General features: G+C 40.0%; 1 protein-coding gene across 1 annotated transcript; it reads right to left on the reverse strand.

Annotated features, from left to right (window-relative positions):
* Window positions 1–213: 213 nt before the first annotated feature.
* Window positions 214–23,608, reverse strand: STEAP2 (STEAP2 metalloreductase). The gene is made up of 5 exons (XM_075211903.1): window positions 23,226–23,608; window positions 19,079–19,598; window positions 16,754–17,281; window positions 12,136–12,300; window positions 214–1,887 (listed from the first exon to the last, which is right to left on the reverse strand). The coding sequence occupies exons 2-5, from the start codon at window positions 19,565–19,567 to the stop codon at window positions 1,603–1,605; spliced, it is 1,467 nt and encodes a 488-aa protein (XP_075068004.1). The 5' UTR covers window positions 19,568–19,598; window positions 23,226–23,608; the 3' UTR covers window positions 214–1,602.
* Window positions 23,609–26,068: the final 2,460 nt, after the last annotated feature.

Below are 26,068 nucleotides of genomic sequence, written 5' to 3' on the forward strand. Positions count from 1 at the left end.
TACGCTGGACACTGTAGGCGGGTCACAGCTTGGCCCCTATAGCCCGGGTGTCTAGTGGTACCGTCGCTAACCCTCTTACTACGTCACTGGAGCTCTAGAAACATCTATAAGTTAACAAATTGAAAATTATTATTAAGCAAATCAATACCACAAGTCTATTTATTTTTACCACCCATTTATGTAGAAATTGCACAGATTTCCTCTACTACTACATGAACAACTGCGATAGTATTTATTGGCACACATGCTACACAGATATCCTTGTAATGTCGTGAAAATTACACACACATATTACATACAGTATTTGTCAGTATTTTATGCTCTATATCAATATTTAAATTGTTTTTGTTTTAAAAATGAAATATACAAATCTCCATATAAAAATAAAAACCCACTAGAAGTCTGATGTACTGATGGATCACCGCAAATACAAAAACACAGTACACTACTGCAATCCCTGTAACGCCATTTAAGAGGTGCACAAATACACAGGAGGGCGCAACAATCGGGTTTCCCGAAGAACACAAGTTCATTAAAAGATTATTGCCACACACTGGAGCAGTTTCAGATGAAATGCTATTCCACAAAAGCCTGTGTTAATACATTGCTGAATTTCCTAATAAATAAATCTTGGCTTTAATAGATCGATAGATACAGATGTCCTCTATCAATACTGTCACAATGCAGCTCTGTTATGTGATTACTTTCTGACGTTTCTTGTCCAGTCTTGTAAATCAACATAACAAAACATTTATCTCTTCTGTAGTTTATAAAATTCTTGATTTGTGCATATAATAGAGCTGTCATCAATTCCTATAGAAATAGAGACTTGAATGACTTCTGGATCCACTTCTACACTTCACTGTAGTGCACGATTTAAGATTTACCATATTTGGCAAGCATAAAAACCTCCCATCCAGGATCTCAAGGTCAAGTAACAAGTGAAGGTCAGGCGCCATTTTGGCCCTGCTTGCCATGGTGAAATGCTGCAATATTGTCATCATGTTAAAATAACACGATTCTCAGCAAATGGCGTCATTGAGGCCCCTGGAGAAAGGCCTGCTTCCCTGTGGTTCCGGGAGAACTGCCTGAAGTTCAGGGGTCTCCTGGACATACTGGGAGACTGGGCAAGCAGGAGGTGTACCTGTTGCCTCAATAGAAGGGAGGCAGCCATTTTGTGTGCTAAACCAGTATGTATGAAAATGCAGCCTAGTAAATAGTGATGTCACTGACGCAATAACTCTGATAGACAAAACAATATTTATAAGATTACAGCCTAGGAACTTACAATTATCTAGTGACATCACTTTACTAGGAATCAGTGACATCATCGATAATGCCTCAGTGATGTCATTAGTTTCTAGTGAACTGATAGGCTGCATTTCAATGAACATTGATTCAGCAAATAGAAGGGCTATTGTCCAACCGTGTTTAGACAGTCACACTTTAAGAACAGCTGAAGAAACAAAGGTTAAAAAAAATAAAGACATTTGTAACAATATTTGCTGCGGTTTCCCGTCAGTTTGCTGTCACATGACCGATCAACGTCTCCTGCTGGCAAGACGGCTAAATTACGTACTGACAAAAGAATGGCAGCTCCCACTACATCACTGTGACTCTCTCGGGGGAGACGTGCGCCGCGGAGCTGTTCGTATGTTCCTTGAAGTGGCTTTTCTCCCAACCTCTTTTAATCCGTCGCAGCTTTTTGCTGACACAAGGACAGAGCAGCACAATCTTTCCCAGGATTACTGTTGTCGGGAGAACGAGCGCTAACACAAAGTTTGGCGGAGTGTAAAACCGGTAGTACTCTTCTTCGAAGGCCCTCTTCCAGCCATATATTAAGACATGGAAGGTGCTGATCAGCAACGCGACGTATCCAAGAGTAGACTGGAGGGGGAAAAAAAACACAAACCGGTTAAAAATCTAAAACATAATGTGAAAGTCTGAACAAGATAATGCTTTACCTGTTTTTTTAGAGCATGTCTGGCTTTTGCTGAATCCACCTACAGACAGTTTCACCTATGTTATGGCATAGATATGCATGTTAAGGTTTTGTGGTCAGCATGTGAAGCACTACAGACACCGGTGGTAATAGTTTTTCCGATTAACATCATTCCGACATCGCCAATGTCTCAAAAAAAGAACCACGAATCAATGAAAAAGCGACTTGAAAATAATCAGACTTACCTTCAAGGCGACGCTGGAGATCACCGAAGAGAGGAGCATAATGAAAACAAGCCATTCCAATTGGAGAACTAACTGGCAATGCAGCCTGACCTCATTGCGACGTCTGTCACTAAAAATTTAAAGCGGCAATGTGGGGACCCCTAAGGTTAAGTGTTTAAACACCTTACCTCACATTGCCGCTTTAAATTTTTAGTGACAGACGTCGCAATGACGTCAGGCTGCAGTGCCGGTCAGTTCTCCAATCACAATCTCTTGTTGTCATTAAGCTGCTTTCTTCGGTGATCTCCAGCTATTATTTTCAAGTTGCTTTTTCATTGTTTCATTTTTTTTTGGAGGCATTAGCGATGTCGGATTTATAACGATCGTTAAAATGGGAAAACTTCACATTCGGGTCAATATGCAAATAAGCATCTCCTTTTTGGGAGAACAGACTCCTGGTTAATTCCATTTACATGACAGTCAATGCTTACCCCTGAGTTTTTAGTGCATGACATATGCTAACAAAGAATATCCCCCTGCATTCACCCAGTTTAGTCCTTAGACTCCATTAGTCTAGATATTCTATTCTATTTAATATCACAATAAAGACCTGGTGTAGAGCGGCTTTTTGAATATGGTCACTTGGTATCATATAAGATCTCTGTGACTCTTGTTTCAGTAAGGCAGCTTTGAGACATATAACCATTTAATAGAAGATTTACTGCAGCAGTACTTTGATTTTATTCAGAGAAAGTTGTAAAACATCATTGAAAGGGAGAACATAAAAACCATAACACAATAACAAAGAATATTTACTAACAAAATAAATAGCCAAACTATGTTGAAATACAAATATAAAAATAATATACTCCTCAACCAAACATATAATATATATTTTGGACACATTTCAAAATAATAATAAAATATCTCCTTTTTTGGAAGAAGTTTATTTGGAATCATTCCCATGGCTTTGAAGAAAACACTGACCAGTCTGGGCTTACATTTTCACCACAATTACATTTACACCTACTGTTTGGGATAAAATCAACAGTCATATCAAATATCACAGGGAGACATCCATTCTTCCCACTGGGGAATTTAAGCAAGTTTGCTTAATCCTGGATTAAACTGAGATTTAATAATTTCCTTCATATCTAAGGCGAATTCGCTCATAAAGCTTTTACAGACATTCAAGAAAAACTTAAGATCTCCAACGTACCAATATCTGCAAATAAAAAGCTTTATACTCTAAGGGGTACATTTACTAAACTGCGGGTTTTAAAAACTGGAGATGTTGCCTATAGCAACCAATCAGATTCTAGCTATCATTTATTTAGTACATTCTACAAAATGACAGCTACAATCTGATTGGTTGCTATAGACAACATCTCCAGTTTTTCAATCCCGCAATTTAGTAAATATACCCCTAAGACTAGACCCAAGCTATGACAATTAATACAATTTGCACAACGTTGCTCTAATTCTGTACATAGGAAAAGAATGATATCTCTGTGCTTGCCGAAAATCCAACCAATTTTGAACTTCACATGGAACCCTGGGCAAAAGGACTTGTAAGTACTCTGGACAGTGAAGACTGGATAGACATAAGAAAATGCAAATCCATAAATTAATGCCGCAGTTAGAAATAACTTAAGAACATACAATGTGGTATTTGGCAAAGTCCAGGCTTCACGCCATGTTTACCTAGACTTCTACTCTTGTTGACTGTCCAATAATACCTCAATTTTGGGACATCATCACTAACATAACTGAACCTAAGAAAACTCATGAATCAAACCAGTTTTATTTGTAATGATAAACACATTCTAGACTTACTTTGCTATGTGTTACATCTTACCTATGTAACAATTTGCTTCCTATTGTTTACATTTAATTGTCCATTAACGTATATCATGCTGTCTTACAAAATAAAGAGATTTATAACATATCTCTTTATTATGATCCTCGTACTTACTATTAAACCAATAGGACACGTAGTTTAATTTTGGTCATCCTACAACATAAATGTCCTTCCAGTTGTTATCAGTTGTACCACTCAGTATAAAACTATCATTTATTCACTGTAAATTCCTGCTCAACAATCAATACTGGGCTAAACTTACGGAAGGCTTAGACCTCAGACACAGCTATGTTTGAGTTCTCTAGTTTCTTTGGCATGCTGCAAGAATTGGATAATTGGATTATGTGATGTATAAAAGCCATGATATGTTCTCATAGATGAGGTGAGGGTTACGGATGTGCTGAAAGGATTGTGAAATCATAAGCCACATACGCAGTTCCACTATCCCAGAATATGCAACAGGATACGGTGTCCTAATTGAAGATTGAGGACATGATAAATAGAAAGTGATTGATTTCATTTATTAGGAGAACATATAATAATAAATTAGATAGAAATGATGGAACTATGGTACTATGGTTTATTTACATTCAATTTTATTATGAAACACAAGTGATATTTATATGAATAAAATACAAGCTCAATCCATGCAATGACAGGACAATGAATGCAAACAATTAATCTTAAAGGGGAAGTTGAGTATTTAGCTTCATCCTTACAGAGTGGCTTTGTTACACTATTACTGCAATTATTTCATTCTTCCTTCAGACACAACAACCATCAGGCACACATAATAATAATATGGAGACATGCACAGTCTCAAGATTGTTTTTACTAAATCAAACTATTAGCGAAAGCAAGCTTCAATGTGATCATTAGACAATTATACGTGACAAAAAAATTCCAAAACAATCAATCCAACTTTTGCATACCAACAATATCGTGTCCAATCATTTATTGCACATACAAGGAGCTATTATTATTACTTACCAGTGTGGAATGAGAAAATCTATACATATGTGGCAGCATATGTATAAACGTCCTCACAGGCCTAACCCGAATCCTGTACTGGGAGCCTAACACTAATCTCCCCCTGAGTCTAAAAATCTAATCACTAAAGTGCAACCCTACCCCACTAACCCCCCTAACCTCCCAAACCAAATCCTAAACCCCCTGGCAGCATAACTCTAGCATGACCTCAGCAGCAGTGATGACCTCCATACATAGTGAATCAATGACACATCAGTGTGTAATAATCAGTAGTGACACAGTAGCGGTGAGCAGGGAGGAGAAGCAGGGGTACAGTGCTCTGTAAATGGCAGGGGGAGTGTGACAGGTAAGTAGTGTCACATGACCAGAGCAGTAACCAATGACAGGTGAGCAGGAGAATAATTACCAGCAGGGGATCGGTGAGCAGGGGGAGGGGTGAAGTACTGAGGTTAAGAACAGCTCGTCCCAGCAACTGCTTAGGAGCAGTTGTAACAATTCCATTAGTGCAAACGCTTGGGTAAACTATAGTTTTGTATAATTGTCTGCACACTGAAAACGGGCATACATTGTTTTTTTTTTATATATTCTTCAGTTTCTCATTAAAGTGGCTTCATCAGGCATTTTGTGGGCTGAACCAAATTTCATGGGATTGCAGCCTATCAATTCACTAGTATCTAGTCACATCCAGGGGGCACTTTGTGCCTTATGGCTCAGTGATGTCATCGGTTCCTAGAGAATTTACAGGCTGAATATTAGACAAGCCCACAAAATGGTTCCCTCCACTGTGTCCAGGTGACAAGTAGGAATGCTAACTATGACCTTTAATAAGGGGCCCATATGATTTACGCAGGTTCTGGGGCCAGCTGATTGGTGCACAGATTACCTTAAGTCTATATCTCACCGGGTCCCAATCAGCCAGCCACAGAACCTGTGTACATCATATGTGTCCCTAATATATCCATATTAAATGCTATGCTATGCCTGGTATTTCCAGTAAACTGGAAAACTGCCAGGTATTTTAGATCTGGAATAAAAGGTCCTTGAATATAAGTAAAGAGAGTGCCAAATGCCGGCTCTTGCTGTCAAAGTCTCCAATAGTTATTCCTATAGTTCATATTAAAAAATATCATCTATATAGCGGACAAAAAAATTGTACTGTCATTATGTACAGGGTGTTCTAAAAAAAAAACCTGCCATAAAACATCCTCGTATGGATAGGCATAAAGAGCTTCAATAATGGTATCTTGTAACAATAAGGAAAATGGACTATTACCGTGTGTCTGACAATGGTCTGCAGCTGATTGCTGAGCTGAGTACCGATAGTGGCATGAGTGTGCTGTGCGTACTGTGTGAGCTGAGCGGCATGCATTGTATTCTGTGTGATAACTATACAGAAGCAATGTGAGGCAGAGGTATGAGAATTACTGGTGAAGGGTTACATTGTTACCACTGTTCCAGATATGTCAGTGCTGTTTGCAGAGTGTGGAACACATCCGTGTGTACGGTATACCCTCATCACTTCCTGCAAGGTCGTTTAGAGGAAGCATGGAGAGCTTTCCTGTACCTGCTGAGACTTTGGATGTGTCTGCAGTGTTGCTATGCCCCGAGGACAAGGAATATTTAAAGTGTATGGGCTTCTCCACATCCTGGTGAGCACCCTGTGTCATTTCATGATACAACAACAATAACTCTGAAGTAGGCAAATACTGTTTGCTTTACACAGGCAAATAGAGATCTTATTTTAAATACCAGAGATGAAGGTATATTTGAGGATACAGCAAATATTACTGCTCTGCAGACACAGAGATCCTAGGAAAACCAGTGTGCTATAAATTTATAATTACAGACAATCACAATGGCAGAATATGGTAGAGTTTGTCACGAGCTGGTACTACAGTGTCACCTAGTCTATGTTTTATAAACTTAGTTGTGTCTAATTTCTGTGTTTCTTCCCAATGGTAAACCGCTGCAGAGTATGCTGGGGATATATAAATAAGGGTTAATAAATAAATACATTTTAAATAAATGTACCCTTGATCTTATATGTTTTACTCTAGAAAGCCTGCAATAAGAAGTAATTAAAGTTGTGTTTCACAGCCGCTTCACCAATTTATCATAATATGTCAGCAATATAACATGATCGTTTTATGGCAGAGAAACGGACGCTGCTATCAAAACTGAGCACTGAAATTGTGGAGAATAAAATAAAGAAGTTTAAATGGGACATGGAAGATTATGAGGCGAATCGAGTTTATAACTGACAGAGGGAAATGTTGGTACCCACAAGCAGGTGATCCAAGATGGCGCCAGAGAGATGCTGGGACAATCTCCTGACCGGGGGAACATTAAAGAGGCACCATCTACTTCCTTTACTTTTCCAGGTGTAAAAAGAACAGATATTGTGCAACCACAGGGCAACAGCACCATAAGAAAGTGACGTAGAGGTCCAGGCAGAGAGAGGCCCAATAACAGTAAAAGCCTGGCACCCCAAAATCAAACTTCTTTACATTGAATTGTACTTACAATAACAAGGTACCAGTATGGAGCTCCATATCTGTTATTTGTATGGTGTATCATGAGTCCATGATTAAAACAGTTAATACGTTCCAACTATTAAATTCCTTAAGTGAGTCATGGTTTATTACCTTGACCTAAGGAAGTCAGGTACAACAATGGTGACTTATTTATATTATAGTTTACAGGTAGCATTAATAAGGACTCTCCCAAAAGGACAGTATGTAAGGGCTTAAAGTATTACAGATAGTTAAATTAATGAACATTTAAATCGCCTAACTCATACATTTCTTCAGAGAGCATGTAATATGAATCCACTAGCTCCTACTACAGAAGATGTTATATCTATACAAAGAATAGATTTGTTAAACAAATTAGAAAGAGGGGAAATTATAGAATACCGGTAACTTTAACATTCAGTAGGAGTCAATATAGCATTAATTAGACTTTTACAGTATGAACCATCATTTGACGTCTTCTTTAGGAATAGACCCGACCTGGCATATAAGAGCGTTCAGACTATAGGAGATGTAGCTGTTCATGCTGATATAGGTATTTCAAAACAGAACAAGCAACAAATATTTTAACATGTACTGAACCATGTACATATCTCTGTTTGTCTTGCTCTAACTGTATCCTAACTATGGAGCCACTTTAAGGAGTCATTGGTTTTCTTACGTGTGATAATGGTGATGTAATTTATTTTATTAAATGCCTTTCTGGTCTGGATTATGTCAGATAGACGAGTAGCAAGAAAAAGACTCAACTGCCTGACCATAAAAGTAAGATCAGGAATTATAAACCTGAATTAGTCAACACTTCCAATAAGTATGAAATATTTTTGGCTAAGCATGGGTCTGATTAAAGGAATACAATTGCTCAATACATTGGTAGATCATAAAGGAAGTAGAGAAACCAGATAGATGGAAGGATTAAATAGCCTTTTTATATATCTATATTGGTATATTAATTATAGCTAATATGTGTTTTAGCACATGATGTTGTAAGGTGGGTTAATGACTATTTGCTCTCTCTTAAATCTACAGCCAGATGAATCTATAAATTAGGTTCAAAGTTTACTGTGAGTTAAAGGGTAATTTATTTAGTTATTATTTTCCTAAGCTATTCTTTCTATTCTCTGCAATATAGAATATATAAAATGATGCTGCATGGACAGCGTTATAGATATTGGATCTCATTTAGAGTCAGACGCAAAGTCCGTTTTAGGCGCATCCAACAAAAAAACACTACCACGCATGTGCAGAAAGCACCAAATCCGCCTACATCTTGGACGCAATTAACATTTGCGACAGCTTGCGACTCACTACGAGAGAATGGGAGGAACGCGGAATTGTGAAGGCGTGACCATGTAAATAAATCCTAGTCGCAGTGAGGCTCAGACGCAACATACGTCAAAACAGGGCTAAAGCTGTGCGGCAGGAATTAGGTGGCGCAAGTAGTTAGCTAGCTGCAGGAACTGCTCGCAGCTCGATAGGGTATTAGGAGTGGGACGCAACTGGGGTTGGTTGCCACTCGTAATACCCTACCAAGCTGCGGCACACTCCCACTCCTACACTTCTTAAACGGACTTTGCGTCTGACTCTAAATGAGGTCCATTACCTCTTACTATGGAATAAGTTATATTGGTAGTAAAATATTTGACTATTAAAATAACATACCCATATACACATCTATATTTGGATATTTGGATATGTATCCTGATGCAGGATGTAAAACATAAATGTTTTTACCTAATTTGTATATAAGTTTTAAAATGCATAACTGCAGACTTAATTTATAGGGTGATGATACTATAGTTCACATTAATCTTGTTAACTGTGTATTTTCTTTGTTTGTAATATACACATCTGTTGAGTATTTGAATCACAGGCCGATTTGATTGGCCTTTAACGGATCATATGACTCTGCTTAATTGTTAGACATACCTATATAAAGTCTTTTGTAACATGTAATTATTTGCACCCGATAAAGTTCTCACTTGCTTCACAATAATTGTGTTCTGAATTAGGGCTTGAAACAAAGCCATGTGTGCGGTATACCCTCATGGTTACTTGGATAATATTTGGGATGTAATGTGGTGGATGGTTTTCACACTTGGTGAGAAGATTTGCTGTGTTTGCAATACTAATGTGCCATGTGGACAATGAATATTTACATGTGACAAAAAAAGGGTCTGTAACCCATTTATTATTTCCCCTTTGCATTTGTCTAATGTAAATATTAAGGGTTGTAAATCTGCTTGCAGAGATCATCACTGAGTAGAGGTGTCATTGTTTATCTTCTCCATAGCCACTTTCCTGGTTCATCGTTATGATATTATTAGGGGCGTAAATAAATCAACTGAGGACCGAAAATATGACATAACAGGGAAAGTGGTAAAAAAATATATTTTTTGTTCCCAGTGTGGAAAATAGATTTTAAAAAATGGTGCAGAGCTTATCATCAGGTCAATAAATTGTTGTTTTTTAATAAATGTACGGCATCTTTGCTCAATAATTTTTAAGTATTCTGTTTGTGCACAGTGTTTCTGTGAAACAGGTTTCATGAATGTACGCTAAGCACCACAATATATAGACATTGCCTTGTGCCAGTCATAATTAAACTAAGACCTTTTAAGGTTACAGTCTCCTTCACACTAAGGATCATCATATAATTTTATTTGGATGCTTTACTTAGAATATCAATTGTACAAGTGCTGGTTTCTTGGTAACTTTCCAGCATTGATTATTGAGCAATGTCCTCAAGAACTCAGTAGGTCAGAAATAAAATCATCTCCATCAACACTGTTCATAGCGGTGTTTGAGGAAGGCTTGTTTGAATTTCCTAAACGTCTCACATTTACAACTGTGTGATTAGCTATGTCTTTTTGGGATACTCAACATTAATCCTCCTAGTCGGAGGATGCAGCATGCCCAGGGTTCTGCCGACTCTGCAGTACGGAGACGAAGAAAGGGGCCCAGGACTAAGGGCAGCATACAGAAGCCTCCGTCTCAGGGACGGAGCATGTTAGTAGCAATTGTTCAGTATGTGATAATGCAGCTTTAATGCTGGCACAATTTCCTCGTCTGCAGGGAACATTTCATAAACAAGGCAACGCTCTGTATCTGTAATAAGGGAGGAGACTGAGACGTGACATGCAAACGTTAAAGGAAAAAAAAATGAAGCCAAAGTAAAGTGTTGACCTAAAATGTAGGAAGCCAAATGATTTGATGTTTGCAGAGACACTGTGTTATTCTGGTGGTACAAACTAAACGGTAATACATTTGCAATAAAAAAAATAATAACAAATCACAGTCAAGTTATGGTGAAACTGACTGGTTACTATTTAATAATGTAGATGGTTAAAACCAATTATTCTAAAGATTTAAAGTGTTCTCAATTGAAATTGATAGTTTTTCTTCTCTGTACTGGAGTGGAAAAAGTTTTAAAGAGGCTCTTGTGTAAAAAGTTGTTTTCTGTTAAAGGGTTGGAACACTCAACTGCGTTATGAAAGCTGACGGCTGTCTTTAATATAACCAGCCGGGAGACACATCACAGCCTTCACAGTAGGAGTACAATGGGCTGCAGATAATGATACACGACTGGCTGTAAAGCGACACATTCTCTGGTTCTATTTCTATCATGTGTCGACTTCTTAAATATAACAATAAACTTTTTAGTATGTTTATATAAACACTAAATAATAATAATAATAATAATAATAATAATAATAGTAATAATAATAATAATAATAATAATATACATCACTGCCCTGTACTTCCCTTGGACCCAGCATCTAAGGTACCTACTGTAGTCTCTGGCCCGCAGATCTCAGTCTGTAGTTGCATAGTAACTGTCTTGCTTTGAATGGAACGCTGCAGAACACAGCTTGTGTACGAATAAATTATTGGATAGAAGGGGGTATATTTACTACAATGCGGGTTTGAAAGAGTGGAAATGTCGCCTATAGCAACCAATTTAGATTCTAGTTATAATTTATTTAGTACATTCTACAAAACGACAGCTAGAATCTGGTTGGTTGCTATAGGCAAAATCTCCACTTTTTCAAACCCGCATTGTAGTAAATCTAGCCCTTTGTGTTCTATCCAATAATTCATTCATTATTCATAAGTTCATCTCAAATGGAGACAGTTGTAGCAGCCCAACTGCCGCCTGCGACCTGGTGACCGGAGGATGCATCAAAAATTCAGAGGGCCAAGAGATCACAGGGCAAGTAAAGGTACCTTATATTTATAAACAGGCGCCCACATAAAGTAAAACAGGAAGCAGAGGTTTTGACGAGAGATCATGTTCACCTTTACAAAATGTGTATTGAAATATTACTATTACTTAAATACATTGATCATTGCCCTGCTCTTCTTTTATACTAACTGCTCCGTTTAGAAGCTGTAATTACTAGGATAACCCAACTTTTAATGAAAATAATCCCTGATTGCTGATTATATCTTTGGCCTGGATTCATGTCATGCAAGATATACGGATAGCACTAATCCTTTCATTGCTAGTAGGGTGAAGTGGAGCTGCAGCTTGTTCTGTTCTTACAGAAATATGAGTCAAGGATTTCCACACTTGTTTTTCATTACCTGAATGAAGCTGAATTCCCTCCAGTTTAAGGCGTTATTGACAGACGGGATTGAAGTTACTGCCAGCAAGGACAGCAGTCCCAGGCTCATTATACCAAAGGAGATATACATTTCCACCCTCCACACTTCTTCCTCATTCCAAGAATTATCAACGTTACCGTGAACCTAGAAAACAGGAGTTATTGTCTGTTTATACACAATGTATGTACATCTGCATTTATAACAATTTGTAACTACACAAAACGACCACACAAATAGATTACCAGAAGACACAAATTGTGCAGAGGGCATTAAAGTAACCACGTGATAACAATCACCAAGAGGAACTGTTATTGATGTACTCATGATAAGTATGTGAATCACTATATGTGATTCACAGATTGCAGAGATGCTGTAAATAATTTTTCGCACAAACGCGCTTATTCTACTTTTTAATGTGCGACCGTGTAGCTGCTTTGTGCAAAATGTTTCCCAACTTCAGTCCATCATAGCAAAAGGAGCATGGCTCAGGGTGATGAAGGGGGGCCAGGAGAAGGGGGGAGCAAAAGCAACATGGAGGGCGCAGTGTGATCATAAGGGGGCACAGCATGGTGATAAAGGGGCACAGTAATGTGTGTGTGTGATGGCACAGCAGGGCAATGTATTGTGTGTGTGGTAGGTGGTGGCTAACTAATGGGTGCTATTTTGTTTGTGGGGTGATGGTGGGCCAATTTAATTTTATAGTGGGGACTATTAATTTAGGATGGGGTGGTTTGGGGGCTATTAATTGAATGTGGGGCTGAGTTTGAGGAGCAAGAACTGGTAGGACAGTCTGTCAAATGTTCTGATTCTAGTGGGACAATCCCGATTTTTGGTGACTGTTCTGCTCAATCTAAGGGGCAGGTCAAAACTGTGTACTCTTTATATACACACTGCATTCTTTATATACTACACTATGGTGCTATCTGTCCTTCGTAGGCTGACCACTCCCCCTCTAGTGTCTGGTCTCGTCTCTATGATGGCTGGCCACACGCCCTCTGGTGGGTCTTAGCGTTGCAGTCCCCCGGTGGGCCCTTCATGCCCCAGTCCGACACTTCAGATAAGGAACATCTAGCTCATAGTGATAAGAGAAAAAGATTTCTATTTTCAAATAACTTTGTCTTAACAGGAATTTTGATTATGTCTAATGAACAATTAGATGTGACTATTTATAGAAAATACCCAACTACTGTCCCTGCTGTATGTTTTTCGTTTTTTATTTATTCCATTAGCTTTCTTTGTCAGTGACAAAGTAACATTTTAAAAAACAGGAATCATTGTTTGAGATACAAACTCAAGCTGAAATCCTGCAGCTACACAGATGATTCACCAGCCAGAAGGCCTGGAGACTTATCACTTCTCCAACTGCTCCTGCGTGTGAAATTCACATGTTTAGTCTAGGAATAAAGGCATTTTTTGTTGTGCATGCCAAATCACATGGGAAAATCAGCTACAACTAGATGCAATATGTCACATGTAACATTTGTCTTTCTCCTAATCTCTTAATTTCACTTATGTTTTTGATGCATGAGATTTGCTGCTACTGAATGTAACAAAATGTGACTCTCATGTGAAAGGTGCAAGCTGTCGTAGGTAATTAGTATAATATAAGTAAATTGATTGAATGAGAGTCAGGAGTGGCCACATAATGAACAATGGAGGAACCAGTCAGTCAATTCTATGGACCAGAAGATTTTATAAGGAGCCAGGGTAGATGTGTAACCATTGTCATCAACAGAGACTCAGAAGTAACCTGACAAATGCAATCTGTCACATGAGTAAAATCACTGGTGTACCCTACCCTGTCCCTTCTACAACAATGTAAGATGTTACCATCACTTCCCTGGTGTACCCTACCCCGTCCACTCTACAACAATGCAAGATGCTACCATCACTACCCTGGTGTACCCTACCCTGTCCACTCTACAACAATGCAAGATGCTACCATCACTACCCTGGTGTACCCTACCCTGTCCACTCTACAACAATGCAAGATGCTACCATCACTTCCCTGGTGTACCCTACCCTGTCCACTCTACAACAATGTAAGATGCTACCATCACTTCCCTGGTGTACCCTACCCTGTCCACTCTACAACAATGTAAGATGTTACCATCACTTCCCTGGTGTACCCTACCCTGTCCACTCTACAACAATGTAAGATGTTACCATCACTTCCCTGGTGTACCCTACCCCGTCCACTCTACAACAATGCAAGATGCTACCATCACTACCCTGGTGTACCCTACCCTGTCCACTCTACAACAATGCAAGATGCTACCATCACTTCCCTGGTGTACCCTACCCTGTCCACTCTACAACAATGTAAGATGCTACCATCACTACCCTGGTGTACCCTACCCTGTCCACTCTACAACAATGCAAGATGCTACCATCACTTCCCTGGTGTACCCTACCCTGTCCACTCTACAACAATGCAAGATGCTACCATCACTTCCCTGGTGTACCCTACCCCATCCACTTTACAACAATACAAGATGCAACCATCACTTCACTGGTGTACCCTACCCCGTCCACTATACAACAATACAAGATGCTACCATCACTTCCCTGGTGTACCCTACCCCATCCATTCTACAACAATGTAAGATGTTACCATCACTTCCCTGGTGTGCCCTACCCTGTCCACTCTACAACAATGCAAGATGCTACCATCACTTCCCTGGTGCACCCTACCCCATCCATTCTACAACAATGTAAGATGTTACCATCACTTCCCTGGTGTACCCTACCCTGTCCACTCTACAACAATGCATTATGCTACCATCACTTCCCTGGTGTACCCTACCCCGTCCACTCTACAACAATACAAGATGCTACCATCACTACCCTGGTGTACCCTACCCCATCCACTCTACAACAATACAAGATGCTACCATCACTTCCCTGGTGTACCCTACCCCATCCATTCTACAACAAGGTAAGATGTTACCATCACTTCCCTGGTGTACCCTACCCTGTCCACTCTACAACAATGTAAGATGTTACCATCACTACCCTGGTGTACCCTACCCCGTCCACTTTACAACAATACAAGATGCAACCATCACTTCACTGGTGTACCCTACCCAATCCACTCTACAACAATACAAGATGCTACCATCACTTCACTGGTGTACCCTACCCCATCCACTCTACAACAATACAAGATGCTACCATCACTTCCCTGGTGTACCCTACCCCATCCATTCTACAACAATGTAAGATGTTACCATCACTTCTCTGGTGTACCCTACCCTGTCCACTCTACAACAATGCAAGATGCTACCATCACTTCCCTGGTGCACCCTACCCCATCCATTCTACAACAATGTAAGATGTTACCATCACTTCCCTGGTGTACCCTACCCCATCCACTCTACAACAATGTAAGATGTTACCATCACTTCCCTGGTGTACCCTACCCTGTCCACTCTACAACAATGCAAGATGCTACCATCACTTCTCTGGTACTCTACCCCGTCCACTCTACAACAATGTAAGAAGCTACAATAACTTTAGTTGGGCAATTAAGGTGACTGAGCTATCCTCTCAGCCTGAGATTATTTCAAGGCAAAAGGTGGTTATAAATGTAACATAATCTATATAAAGGGCTTATTTTTCATGAACTGCTTACTAAATGCCCATATGACTGTAATAACAATTGTTCTTAATTGTGCAACATCTTCTTCAAACCTATGTCATATGTAAGTAATTTGAATCCTGACACATCAAGAGAAATAAGACTGTGTACAAAAGTTTAAAGAGCATGTAAAGCCATTCTTGGACATTAAAGTATATGACAGCCTTGGTATTACTGAAGTAAGTAATGTACAGTACCTGAAATAACTGATGTGTTGATGCTAAGCTAAACCAGCATGTTGTCTGTTCTATCCCTAAGAGAAAGCAACAATTGCTGCTCATGGTGGTGATTCCCACGCAAGCAGTGCAATGCCAGACCTTGTGTGATTGGCTTCCACGTCTCTAAGACAACAGAAAATGCTCTGTGCAGGCTGCAGGCTGGTAGATTCACAGGGTCTGGATGTGTATTATCACAACAAGCTAACTGGCATGCTCTGCTTTACAGTTTCAGGTCTTTGTTCTGTATCAGATACACTGGGGACAGTCTGTAAGAGATGCTGGGTGTGCATTCAGCTGTCTATAATGGAACTGGAGGAGCTGCTACTTTACTTTTTTAATTTATTTGTATTTCCCGCTTTAAAAAAAAGTCAGAAAGTGGAGAATTTATAAAAGTAAAGAGGGTGCAAGAAAACAATATAAAAACAGTAAACATAAGCAATATGTGTAAAAGTGCATACCATACTGTACTGCAAGAGAAAATTCTTTAAACCCACTTTCTTCTGCAAGAGAGCTGCAGTGGAATGTTATGTATTTTACCTATATGACATTTTTTATTTTGAGGTTCTATTTGTCCTTTAAACTTGTGTTTAATGCTATGATGATCTATAATGGCAATAAACTATGGAAACCAAAACAAATCTTTGTACAATGTGCAGGAAAGGATGGAAATAATGTATGAATGTCTTTTAAACAGAGCAAACATCACTTCAACCAAGGTACAGTAAGTACATAAATTCACCTGTTGATAAGCAGTATTCAGGAAGGTGTATCGTTCAGACCGTCTCATTGGTAAGCACATGCTGTACACAACGTGGACGGCTGCAAAGAAGAAACTCAGGAGACCCAGCTGTTTTCTACACTGCAGCCAGTTCTCCAGCCACGGAGGGAAGCGCTTGTACTTTGTGCCATAATACAGCTGGTGGCCGGCTGCCAGGAGTCCAGCCAAGTACACCAAAGACAGTAGAGTGATAGCAACAATTGGCAAAGTCTTATTGACAATCTCAATGGGAATCTTGTAGAAGTCACTCTGTTGATTCTTGATATATGGATGAATAACGTCCCTTATGAAAGAATATATGAAAAAGAAAGTGGCGAGGCTGATGGCCAGCACGACGGGGCCCTTCCAGGGTGTGAAGAGGCGTAGAGGCAAGTTCTCTATTTCTCTGGATGAAGATAGTGTCCCCATGTCAATCGGCATGAAGTGCATCTGACGAGCAAGCTCAATTACATGATGACGGGCTTGAACGTTATTGCTGCAAATATATACCTGCAAGTGCCACAAAACGTAATTAATCCATGTATTTAATAATAACAAAACACCAAAGGTTTATTAATAAATCAGATACCAGTGAAATTAACTAAACACAAATCTAATGGTGCAACGAAGTTTCAGCGAGTTTGCTTTAAATTTGTCTTTGGAGCAAAATAGCTGCTAATTTGTTAGCACCTCAGAGCAGAATGTAGGAATCAAGTCTGTGATGCACATTATGTTTTCTTCACTTAATTTAAATCCCCCGCTATTCTGACTGCAGTTCAGTGGCACTACAACACCAGGTTGGACATGTGCTGTGGCTCCGGTGCTGGTGCTGTCATCACCCTGATACATCCTACCTCAGTGATGACTAACCTGTGACACTCCAGGTGTTGTGAAACTACAAGCCCCAGCATGCTTTGCCAGTAGATAACTAGCTGATAGCTGGAAAAACATGCTGGGGCTTGTAGTTTCACAACACCTGGAGTGTCACAGGTTAGCCATCACTGTGCTACCTGCTGCCTGAATGTATGTTCTTCATGATGAAGCTGCCAGAGGAGGGAATCTTGCTTCTCTGCTAGATAAAAATTGTCAGAGTTTTGTAAACAGTTAGGTTAGGTCATTCTACACCTCACCTCATTTATCTGGTGGGACAGACGGTAAATTCAGTTAGACAACGGCCACAGTTGACTTTGTACATGGTTACCCTCCGGCTGCATTAGTGGGGGCCTGTCTTACAGCTTTCACAGACATCTACCGCCAACAATGACATTAATATAGTCACCTGGAAGATGGGTATGTTGCCAGCGTCGGTGTGTTTTAGAATGCCTTGCATTATCATTAGTTATCTTCCTAAAGCTCCTGTAGCGACGCATAGGCAAACCGAGGGGGGTTTCCTAGTGCCTGGAAACACCCCTCCAAGCCTGGAGCACTGTATAATTGAGGTGGATGGACCCTGCTTCCGCTTCACACAGCTCTGCTTGAAAAGGGAGAGCTGCGTGCACCTAACAGTAGTACATGCTGCATTGCCCATGTATATTATAGGGATAGGAAGAGTTGGAGAGCAGCCAAGCACTGTCTAAAATTATAGCCACGCCCCCCATGCATGCTGGTCACGCCCACTGGTGGCGTGGTGTGGAAACCCCTCTCTACAAATCCTGCGTTTGCCCCTGGGACGCACTGCAGTGAAGTGTGAGCCTGAGTTACGGGAGCATTCGAAAGCTGCATTTTTCTGTCTGAAAGAACGCAACATTGTAAAAAGCTTGTGTGGTATTACCTAAATGGCAAACATTGGTTGAAAAAATAAGACACTAGTAATGAACTAAACAATTTAGCAGCCAGAATTGGAAGTTTCGGTGCCTAATCTGCCTACTTCAGGTGGTCTATTTTGGCTGCCAATACATAACAAGAAGGAGTTTTGTAAGGCAGGGGGAAAACTTTTGGGGAGCCGGATTACTAAACTAGGACACATTCATTCACATCGGTATACAGTATTTATCTACAGTTGGCCAACATTAAATATACTATCATTCCCTAAATTGAATTGTCATTAAGAATGTTCAAGAGTCAGTAAGAAGACAAATACAGGTCATAAAACAATTGACACCCTCCTGATACCACTAATACACACTGCAGGCAGCACATCAATATTTTTGGGGGCTGAATAGGTCTCTGAACTTTTTATCCCTCTGTGTTTGTTACATCTAGTATTACATAGTGGTGCGGGGGAATTGTGTATTAAACACAGCCTGGATACAGTGATGTATGATATAAACATGGCCCTGCCCAAAGAGAAGGTGGCTTAGAACTTACTTGGCTGCTGGCATCTTTTGGGCCCAGCTGCAGTGCCCACGCAGACACCACATTAAACCCTTTCACCACGTAGCAATCTGGGAAGAGCGAAGACAAATACTCTGCATTAGATTCTGGGTACTGATCTACTCTCATGTTATTGCTGACGTCCACCAGAATTTTCCCGCTCAGCAAATGTTTCAGGTCCCACAAGGAGGAATAGTGTTCTCTGTGTATGGCGACAAATATGATGTTTGCCTTTAAAATGGCATCCTCGTGGTGAGTCACGTCCACCACGTGCGGGAAAAAATCGGCAGCACATTTAGGTTCCCGGCTTCCGATCACCACATGATATCCGCATCTTATAAGCCGAATGGTCAGAGATTTGGCAAAGTCTCCACTTCCAAGTATCCCTACGGTGGTTTTGTCTTCTTTTACACAGTTTACTCCGTTCGGTAAGAAGGATTCGTTCATGTTCTTCGGACTTCCCATCATGGTGATGGATTCCATTATTCAGAAAGCTGCTCCTTGTTCCGTACAACTAGAAAACCAAAAACTCATTGTTATTACATTAATATCCAAACGGCAGATCGGTACATAAAATACCATTCACACTAACGCGACTATGGGGCCTATTTATAAATGGGAGACAACCCATTACTCAAACGAAAACACGTAACGTGTAATACTTATGTTTGTAGAAGTCAGATCCTTGAGGCACCTAAATTAACAGATTACATTTATCAAAATAATAATTGTGAACCAGTTCCTCTACATTTCACTGTAATTCACACTATTAAAGAACCTGAGTAAGCTTTGTGTCAGTGGAGTGTTCTGGTGTCAATTAATTTGGATGCGTGAACTTCGTTCCAATCGTGTGTTACACACGTGACTTTGTCTCCAGGCAACAAAGTTGACATGTTAAGTGATAGGATCCTGCTGAATGCGTGTGCAGCTGATTAGTGGGTGACACACGGACATCACTGACTGAAAACTGATCCAATAGGTACTGACAACCTAGTCCTAAGAAATTAACCTGTACAAAATAATGAAGTTGGGCCCTCCAGAAAGAAACTTAGCTCCCTACTTATTAAAAAGTGGTGATGGGCTGTGTTCATGTGGAATATTTGTGTATTGCATAACAAAATGTATAAATATAGTTATTAAAAATAAATAAAAGTATCGTTCAATGCAAAACAGAGATGTTTGTAAAAGCTGTTTAAATTTTCAATAAAAAAGAGATTTAATAAAAAAAATAAAAAATAAAATAAAAAAAAATGATGGGAATGTGTTTCTGTCTCTGCTTATCGCAGCTATAGAAAGCTTCCTATCGCCATGCTTTACTAAGACAATATACTGGTCAGGAGCGGTAAGAGTAGACTCAAAGCTTTGCCCGGTCAGGGTCCAGGGATATGCCTATGTGTAACATGACTAGCCAATTCGTGCGCGGTGGAACTGAAAGTTCTCACTTGTGACATGATTTAAGAAGAAAGAGAGGTTATAAAAAAAAAACTAAAAAATAAAGTATTTTTGAAACAAAAGGAATGTAGATGTCTGTTATCTAACCCGAAACATAGACTTGTAGTGCAGTTATTCCTTAGCTGTCAGATTTTAAATATTTGTCCCTAGAAATGTTCTAACCTGGAGATTTCACTATTTTTCAGTTTTAACCAATTGCACACGAAAATGCATCTCTTTCTGCATATTATAGCCAATTCTTTTTTTCAGTGCAGCATTGAAAATACATACAGAAGAATGGATCAGTTCTGGTTTATCCTGTTGTTTCTGGATATACTCTTGTTAGTTAGCTGATAGTCCATTTCAGGTGTAATTAAACGTATCTGGGGTAGATTTATCAAACTTTCTAAAAAGGAAAAGTGGAGGTGTTGCCCATAGCAACCAATAAGATTCTAGCTATTATTTTTTTGAATGCGCTAGATAAATGAAAGCTAGAATCTGATTGGTTGCTATTGGCAACACTTTCGCTTTTCATTTTTAAAAGGCTTTGCTAAAACTACGTCTTTGTTTAAACCAGATAGTCTGATGAGTAGCCTTTTTTTAAAAAAAACAAACAAACATATGAACTAGAGAAAAGATTAAACCAATAAATAACAATGTCTGCTCAACTAAACTTATAAAGAGGCAGTGATCCATACATGGGAGTTGGATTTCAGGAATATGGAGGGAATCTATGATGTTTACCGAGCTGTGTTATAGAGGTTTGAGGCAAGTTACAAATGTATCATTGGTTGGTTAATTAACAACTGAGTAGAGTACAGTGAGGTGTGCTGGATACATTTTTTTATTCCAAATTTGGTGGTTGGTGGGAGAATTTGTATAAGTTTTCCCCAACATTGAAATAATGCTGGCGTCAATAATTTTGTTTCTAACCAGTCCATTTTCAATAAAAATTATATTCTGGAAGTTGCCATTAATAGTGATGGGGCGAGTAGTGTGCATCCATTGCTGTTATTAGCTACAGTCCAGTCCTGGAACATCCATTTGATCTGTTAGGGAGACTATAACAGCGTATTGTGGTGTACGTCTGAATGAGATACCTAGGATAGTGTTACCATATATTAATAATTCTTCCCAGAAAGGTTGAATTGAATGGCCTTGTAGGAAACAATGAAAGAGGTCAGCATCTAAAACCCACATTCTGGACAGGAGACATCTGAGGAGAGCCCAAACAGGCGCCTCCGGTTTGGTGAAAGGTAGGCCTGGGTACAATGTGGTAAGGGCTTGATGGTAGGATTTTCAGTGTGAGGTGAAAGGCAATAAGGATATCTGTTGCTGTTAAATTGGGGAAGTGTATTGTCCATTTTTGGATACCAGAAATGGCTGTTTCAGTGTTGATTTCTAAATTAATTTCAATGAGGTGGAGCACGCACCGTTCAGGATATGTGAATCTAATGGGTTAATAAGGTCTTGTTGGTAATAAGTGTCAGAAATACTGTTCTTAATTAATGATGCTTGAACCAATACATATCTATGTTGGGATAAGAAATTGCATTTGTCTATTGCTTCAGTGTATGTAATTGGTTTGTAAGAGGGTCCCAAGTATGTGTGAAATAGGGATTGTGTCTGTAAATTGTTTGTCTTCCTGGTCAATTGTTATATCATCATCATCATTATCATGTATTTATTTATTTATTTATACAGCGAGCAAAAATCAGCATTGAAATTACCGTTCTAAGGGGCATATTCAATTGTCCGAAAGTCCCACGGCGTTAAAACTACTACCGTAATAATACGGTAGTAGTTAGCTGGATTTCAGCTCGCGGCTCAGGGAGCTGCGAGCTGAAATCCAGCGAGAAAATTACCGTATTAACGATATTTCCGCGCACTATTACCGTAATAACGGTAATAGTGCGCGGACCGCAGGATTTTCGCCGTTTCCGACGACAATTGAATACGCCCCTAACTGTAATAATGCACATCTATTACCGTAATAACGGTAATAATGCGTGGCCCGCGAGATTTTCAGCATTTCCGCAGACAATTGAATATGCCCCTATAAGTTTAGATTAATTGAAAAGGAGTACTTCAAATTGAAAACACATATTATAACCAAATTCAGTAAACATCATGTGATGGGGATTGTAGTGAACTAAGGTCCAAGCAGATTGTATCACAAATAACATGTTCTGGGCTCAGCTGCAAATTATCCCTGTGAACTATTTTAAAATGTTATGGACTGCATTATTCTATCTACCACCCTACATCATTGGTACAATGCTACAGGTGTCTGCAGGCAGCTACACTTCACCCTATGAATGCATTAGCATAAGGATGTAGAAAATGAAGGCCAATTTCTTTAAAGTGATGCTTTGACTGAAGTGGTAGGAAGGAAATGAGCAAATTCCCTACATAGCAGAAATGTGCAATACGCAGGACTTAAATACGATGAATGACAAACCTAAAGGAAAGATTTACATTCTCCCATATTAGTCTCTCTCAATCCCCCACATTCTATCATCAGCTTAATTTCCATCCAATCCACTGAATGGCTGCATTATATACCGGATACATATGTATGTATTGCACAGACGTCTATATGGCAGACTGGGGACTTTCATGCACACGACTAATGATGCACCATAATCCATATATATATATATATAAGTAGTGACACGTATATTGCATGTGCAGGTCTGATCCACCTCACCTGTACAATGAGTCAGTGTCTCCGTCTCGCAGCCCAGTGCGGGGACATGATGACGTCTCTCTATGAAGCTCTGTGCCCGGAGCCGGGGATAGAGCTCAGCGCGTCCCTCCAGCACCTCACCCGGCCACTCACAGCCAATCCCTGCTCGGCTCTCAGCGGCAGCCAGCACTGCGGCGGATGAAAGGCGCCCTGTGATTGGTCGCCATTGGAAGCGGTGTAGCTTTGCTTGGACAAGGGGTTAGGGGACCAGTGCTCTCCTGTTAGTCTGACTGTCTGTAATCTATGGAGGTGGGATAGTTCTCACGGTACAAGGAGCCAGTGCGGATGTAATGATCTTCCACATGATGTAGACTGATCTGCAGCTCCAGAGGGTGCAGAGGGAATGATTGGAGGAGCTGTAGCTGAGGGAATGGATATTCTGCAGACATCAGACTAGTGTGACAAAGATGCAGAGAGGAGCGGATACAACTGGATACTTAGATAACCTGACTACAGCTTTTGTGAACTATATGTCCGAGTTTATTCTGCTAAGCTCTCTGGCAGGATGTGCTGGGACTTGTAGTTCCACAACTACTTGAGACGAGGAGGGGGGCAGTTCGCATCAAACAGGAAAGGCCCTATGATCTAAAATTAGGGCATAGCGTCATTCACAGAGAGGAGAGAAAATGCAGTAATATTATTACACTAATTTCTCTCCCACTGCCTCTTCCATATCTCTCCCATTTTCACCCCCATATCTCTACCATTTTCACCTCCATCTCTCCCATTGCAACCTCCATATCTCTCCAATAGCTCCCTTAATGTTTCTCACATTGCAGCACCCTCCATGTTTTTCTCCATATGGGGCCTATTTATTATTGCTTCTGTCGTGAACATAGAGAGCTTGCAGTTATTTATAAGGGATAATTCATAACTGCAGTGTAAATAGGTTATATCAAATGAATCCACTGACAAGTTTAAAGTGTAAAATTTAAAGACAGAGGGGCATATTTAATTGTCCGGTTCCCGCGGGCGTTAAAACTATTACCGTTATTACGGTAATAGTTAGCTGGATTTCCGCTTACGGCTCAGGGAACTGCGAGCTAAAATCCAGCGAGAAAACTACCGTAATAAATTTTTTTCCCGCGCACTATTACCGTAATAACGGTAATAATGTGCGGACTGCGAGATTTTCGGCGTTTCCGCCGACAATTGAATATGCCCCAGAGAGTCTGATGTAAATGTGTTTGATGGCTTTGCACATCCCAGTGTGAGAAGATAGAAGTGTCACCTGGGGGCAGCTTCAAATAGCTCCTGGGGTGACATATAGCATAGTTTTGGACACTTGAATAGACTGTGTGGGGCCGATCACAGCTGGAGATTCTGGTAGGCAGCATGTGAAAGCCTATACAGGTATATAGAAATATGACCTTCAAAGGAAAATGTTGTCATAGTTCATATTTTGGGAAATCTGGGAGTCCCTCCATACTGAGGAGCAGAAATCATACCAGGGTTGTGAATGACAGGTATGGGGGGTATCCGTGAACAGCTAAAATCACATATTGTTGGAAAAGGTATGTCACATTGTCATAATTCCATCATGTTTGGTATTTAAATGTGCAGGAGATTATGACTGGTTTATTGAAAGGGGAGTTATTTCTCTGGGATATATCTGTGAAGAATTACCCAAAGGTCAAAACTTTTGGAATATTTGTGAGCAAATTACAGTGGGACCCAGGGGACATCCCTGCCTCCCTATTAGCATTAAACACTGCCCCTGTGAAGACAATCCCATTTGAGTTTGCTTAAAAACCTGTGTTTTGAAAGGGCAAGAGGTCAGACTTTTTGGGGAAATCAAGCCACATTGATAAGCTGTCCATCCTCCTAGCCAATTCCCCATGGCACAGATTATGCAACTCACGTAAGTGCTATTCTGAATGTAACCCTTTTTTATTTTAAATTGCTTTGCTTGTTATGCCAATCTATTAATTGTTATTCATTATTATTTTTTATCTGTATGACCTGTATTTTTGTTTATTAAATCTATAATTTAATAAGTTGCGTCCTTGATACTCTAACGAATCCATTAGTCTGTTAGAAGAGAGCTTGACCAAGTTAACCCTTGGAATGCCAGTGTGTGATTTGTTGATACATTTGATTAACAAGCTGTGTGTGCTTGCATTTACATTTGTGTAACAGTCTGGAGGTGTGGAGAGGTAACCCTTTGCTTGCTGGTGTGGGTCTTGCTAGTTTGTGGTTATTATTATTATTATTATTAATTTTTATTTATAGGGCGCCACAAAGTATCCGTAGCACCGTACAAGGATAAACAATGGCACAGTACAAGGTGAAACAGCACAGTACAAGTAACAGTAAGCACTATAACTCTGGGGGCTCAGGCACAGCATGAAAGAGAGGGAGGGAGGGGAAAAGTGAGTATAGGCAGGTAACTATGGCCCAAGAGGGTGGGCACGGATGACAGGTTGTGTGCCAGTGTGGGACAGTGTATTGGGGTCCTATTGCCCGATCCAATAGGTGGGGGCAAACCTGAAGTGTCTGGGGGTGTGAGAGCGCTGTGTTGGGGGCGATTCTGTAGGTCTATAAACTGTGTGATAGGTAGAGAGAGACTGCGGGCTGAAATCGTGTGTGACCTCATACAGCAAACACCCCAAAGTCACGGCAGCTGGGAGCGTGTTCGTGACAGCTTTTTTTCATGAAAATCCCCTGAACGCATATGTAAGTACCATGTACATTTATTAACAATACATTGCGGCAGATATCGTGTTTTTTCCTTTGAAATCCAGAGCAGTCCCCATAAATGTCTATGGGGACTGCTATACACCGCAACTTAACAAGTTCCGAAA

Source organism: Mixophyes fleayi, chromosome 5 (genome assembly GCF_038048845.1).
Source record: "Mixophyes fleayi isolate aMixFle1 chromosome 5, aMixFle1.hap1, whole genome shotgun sequence".
NCBI lineage: Eukaryota > Metazoa > Chordata > Amphibia > Anura > Limnodynastidae > Mixophyes > Mixophyes fleayi.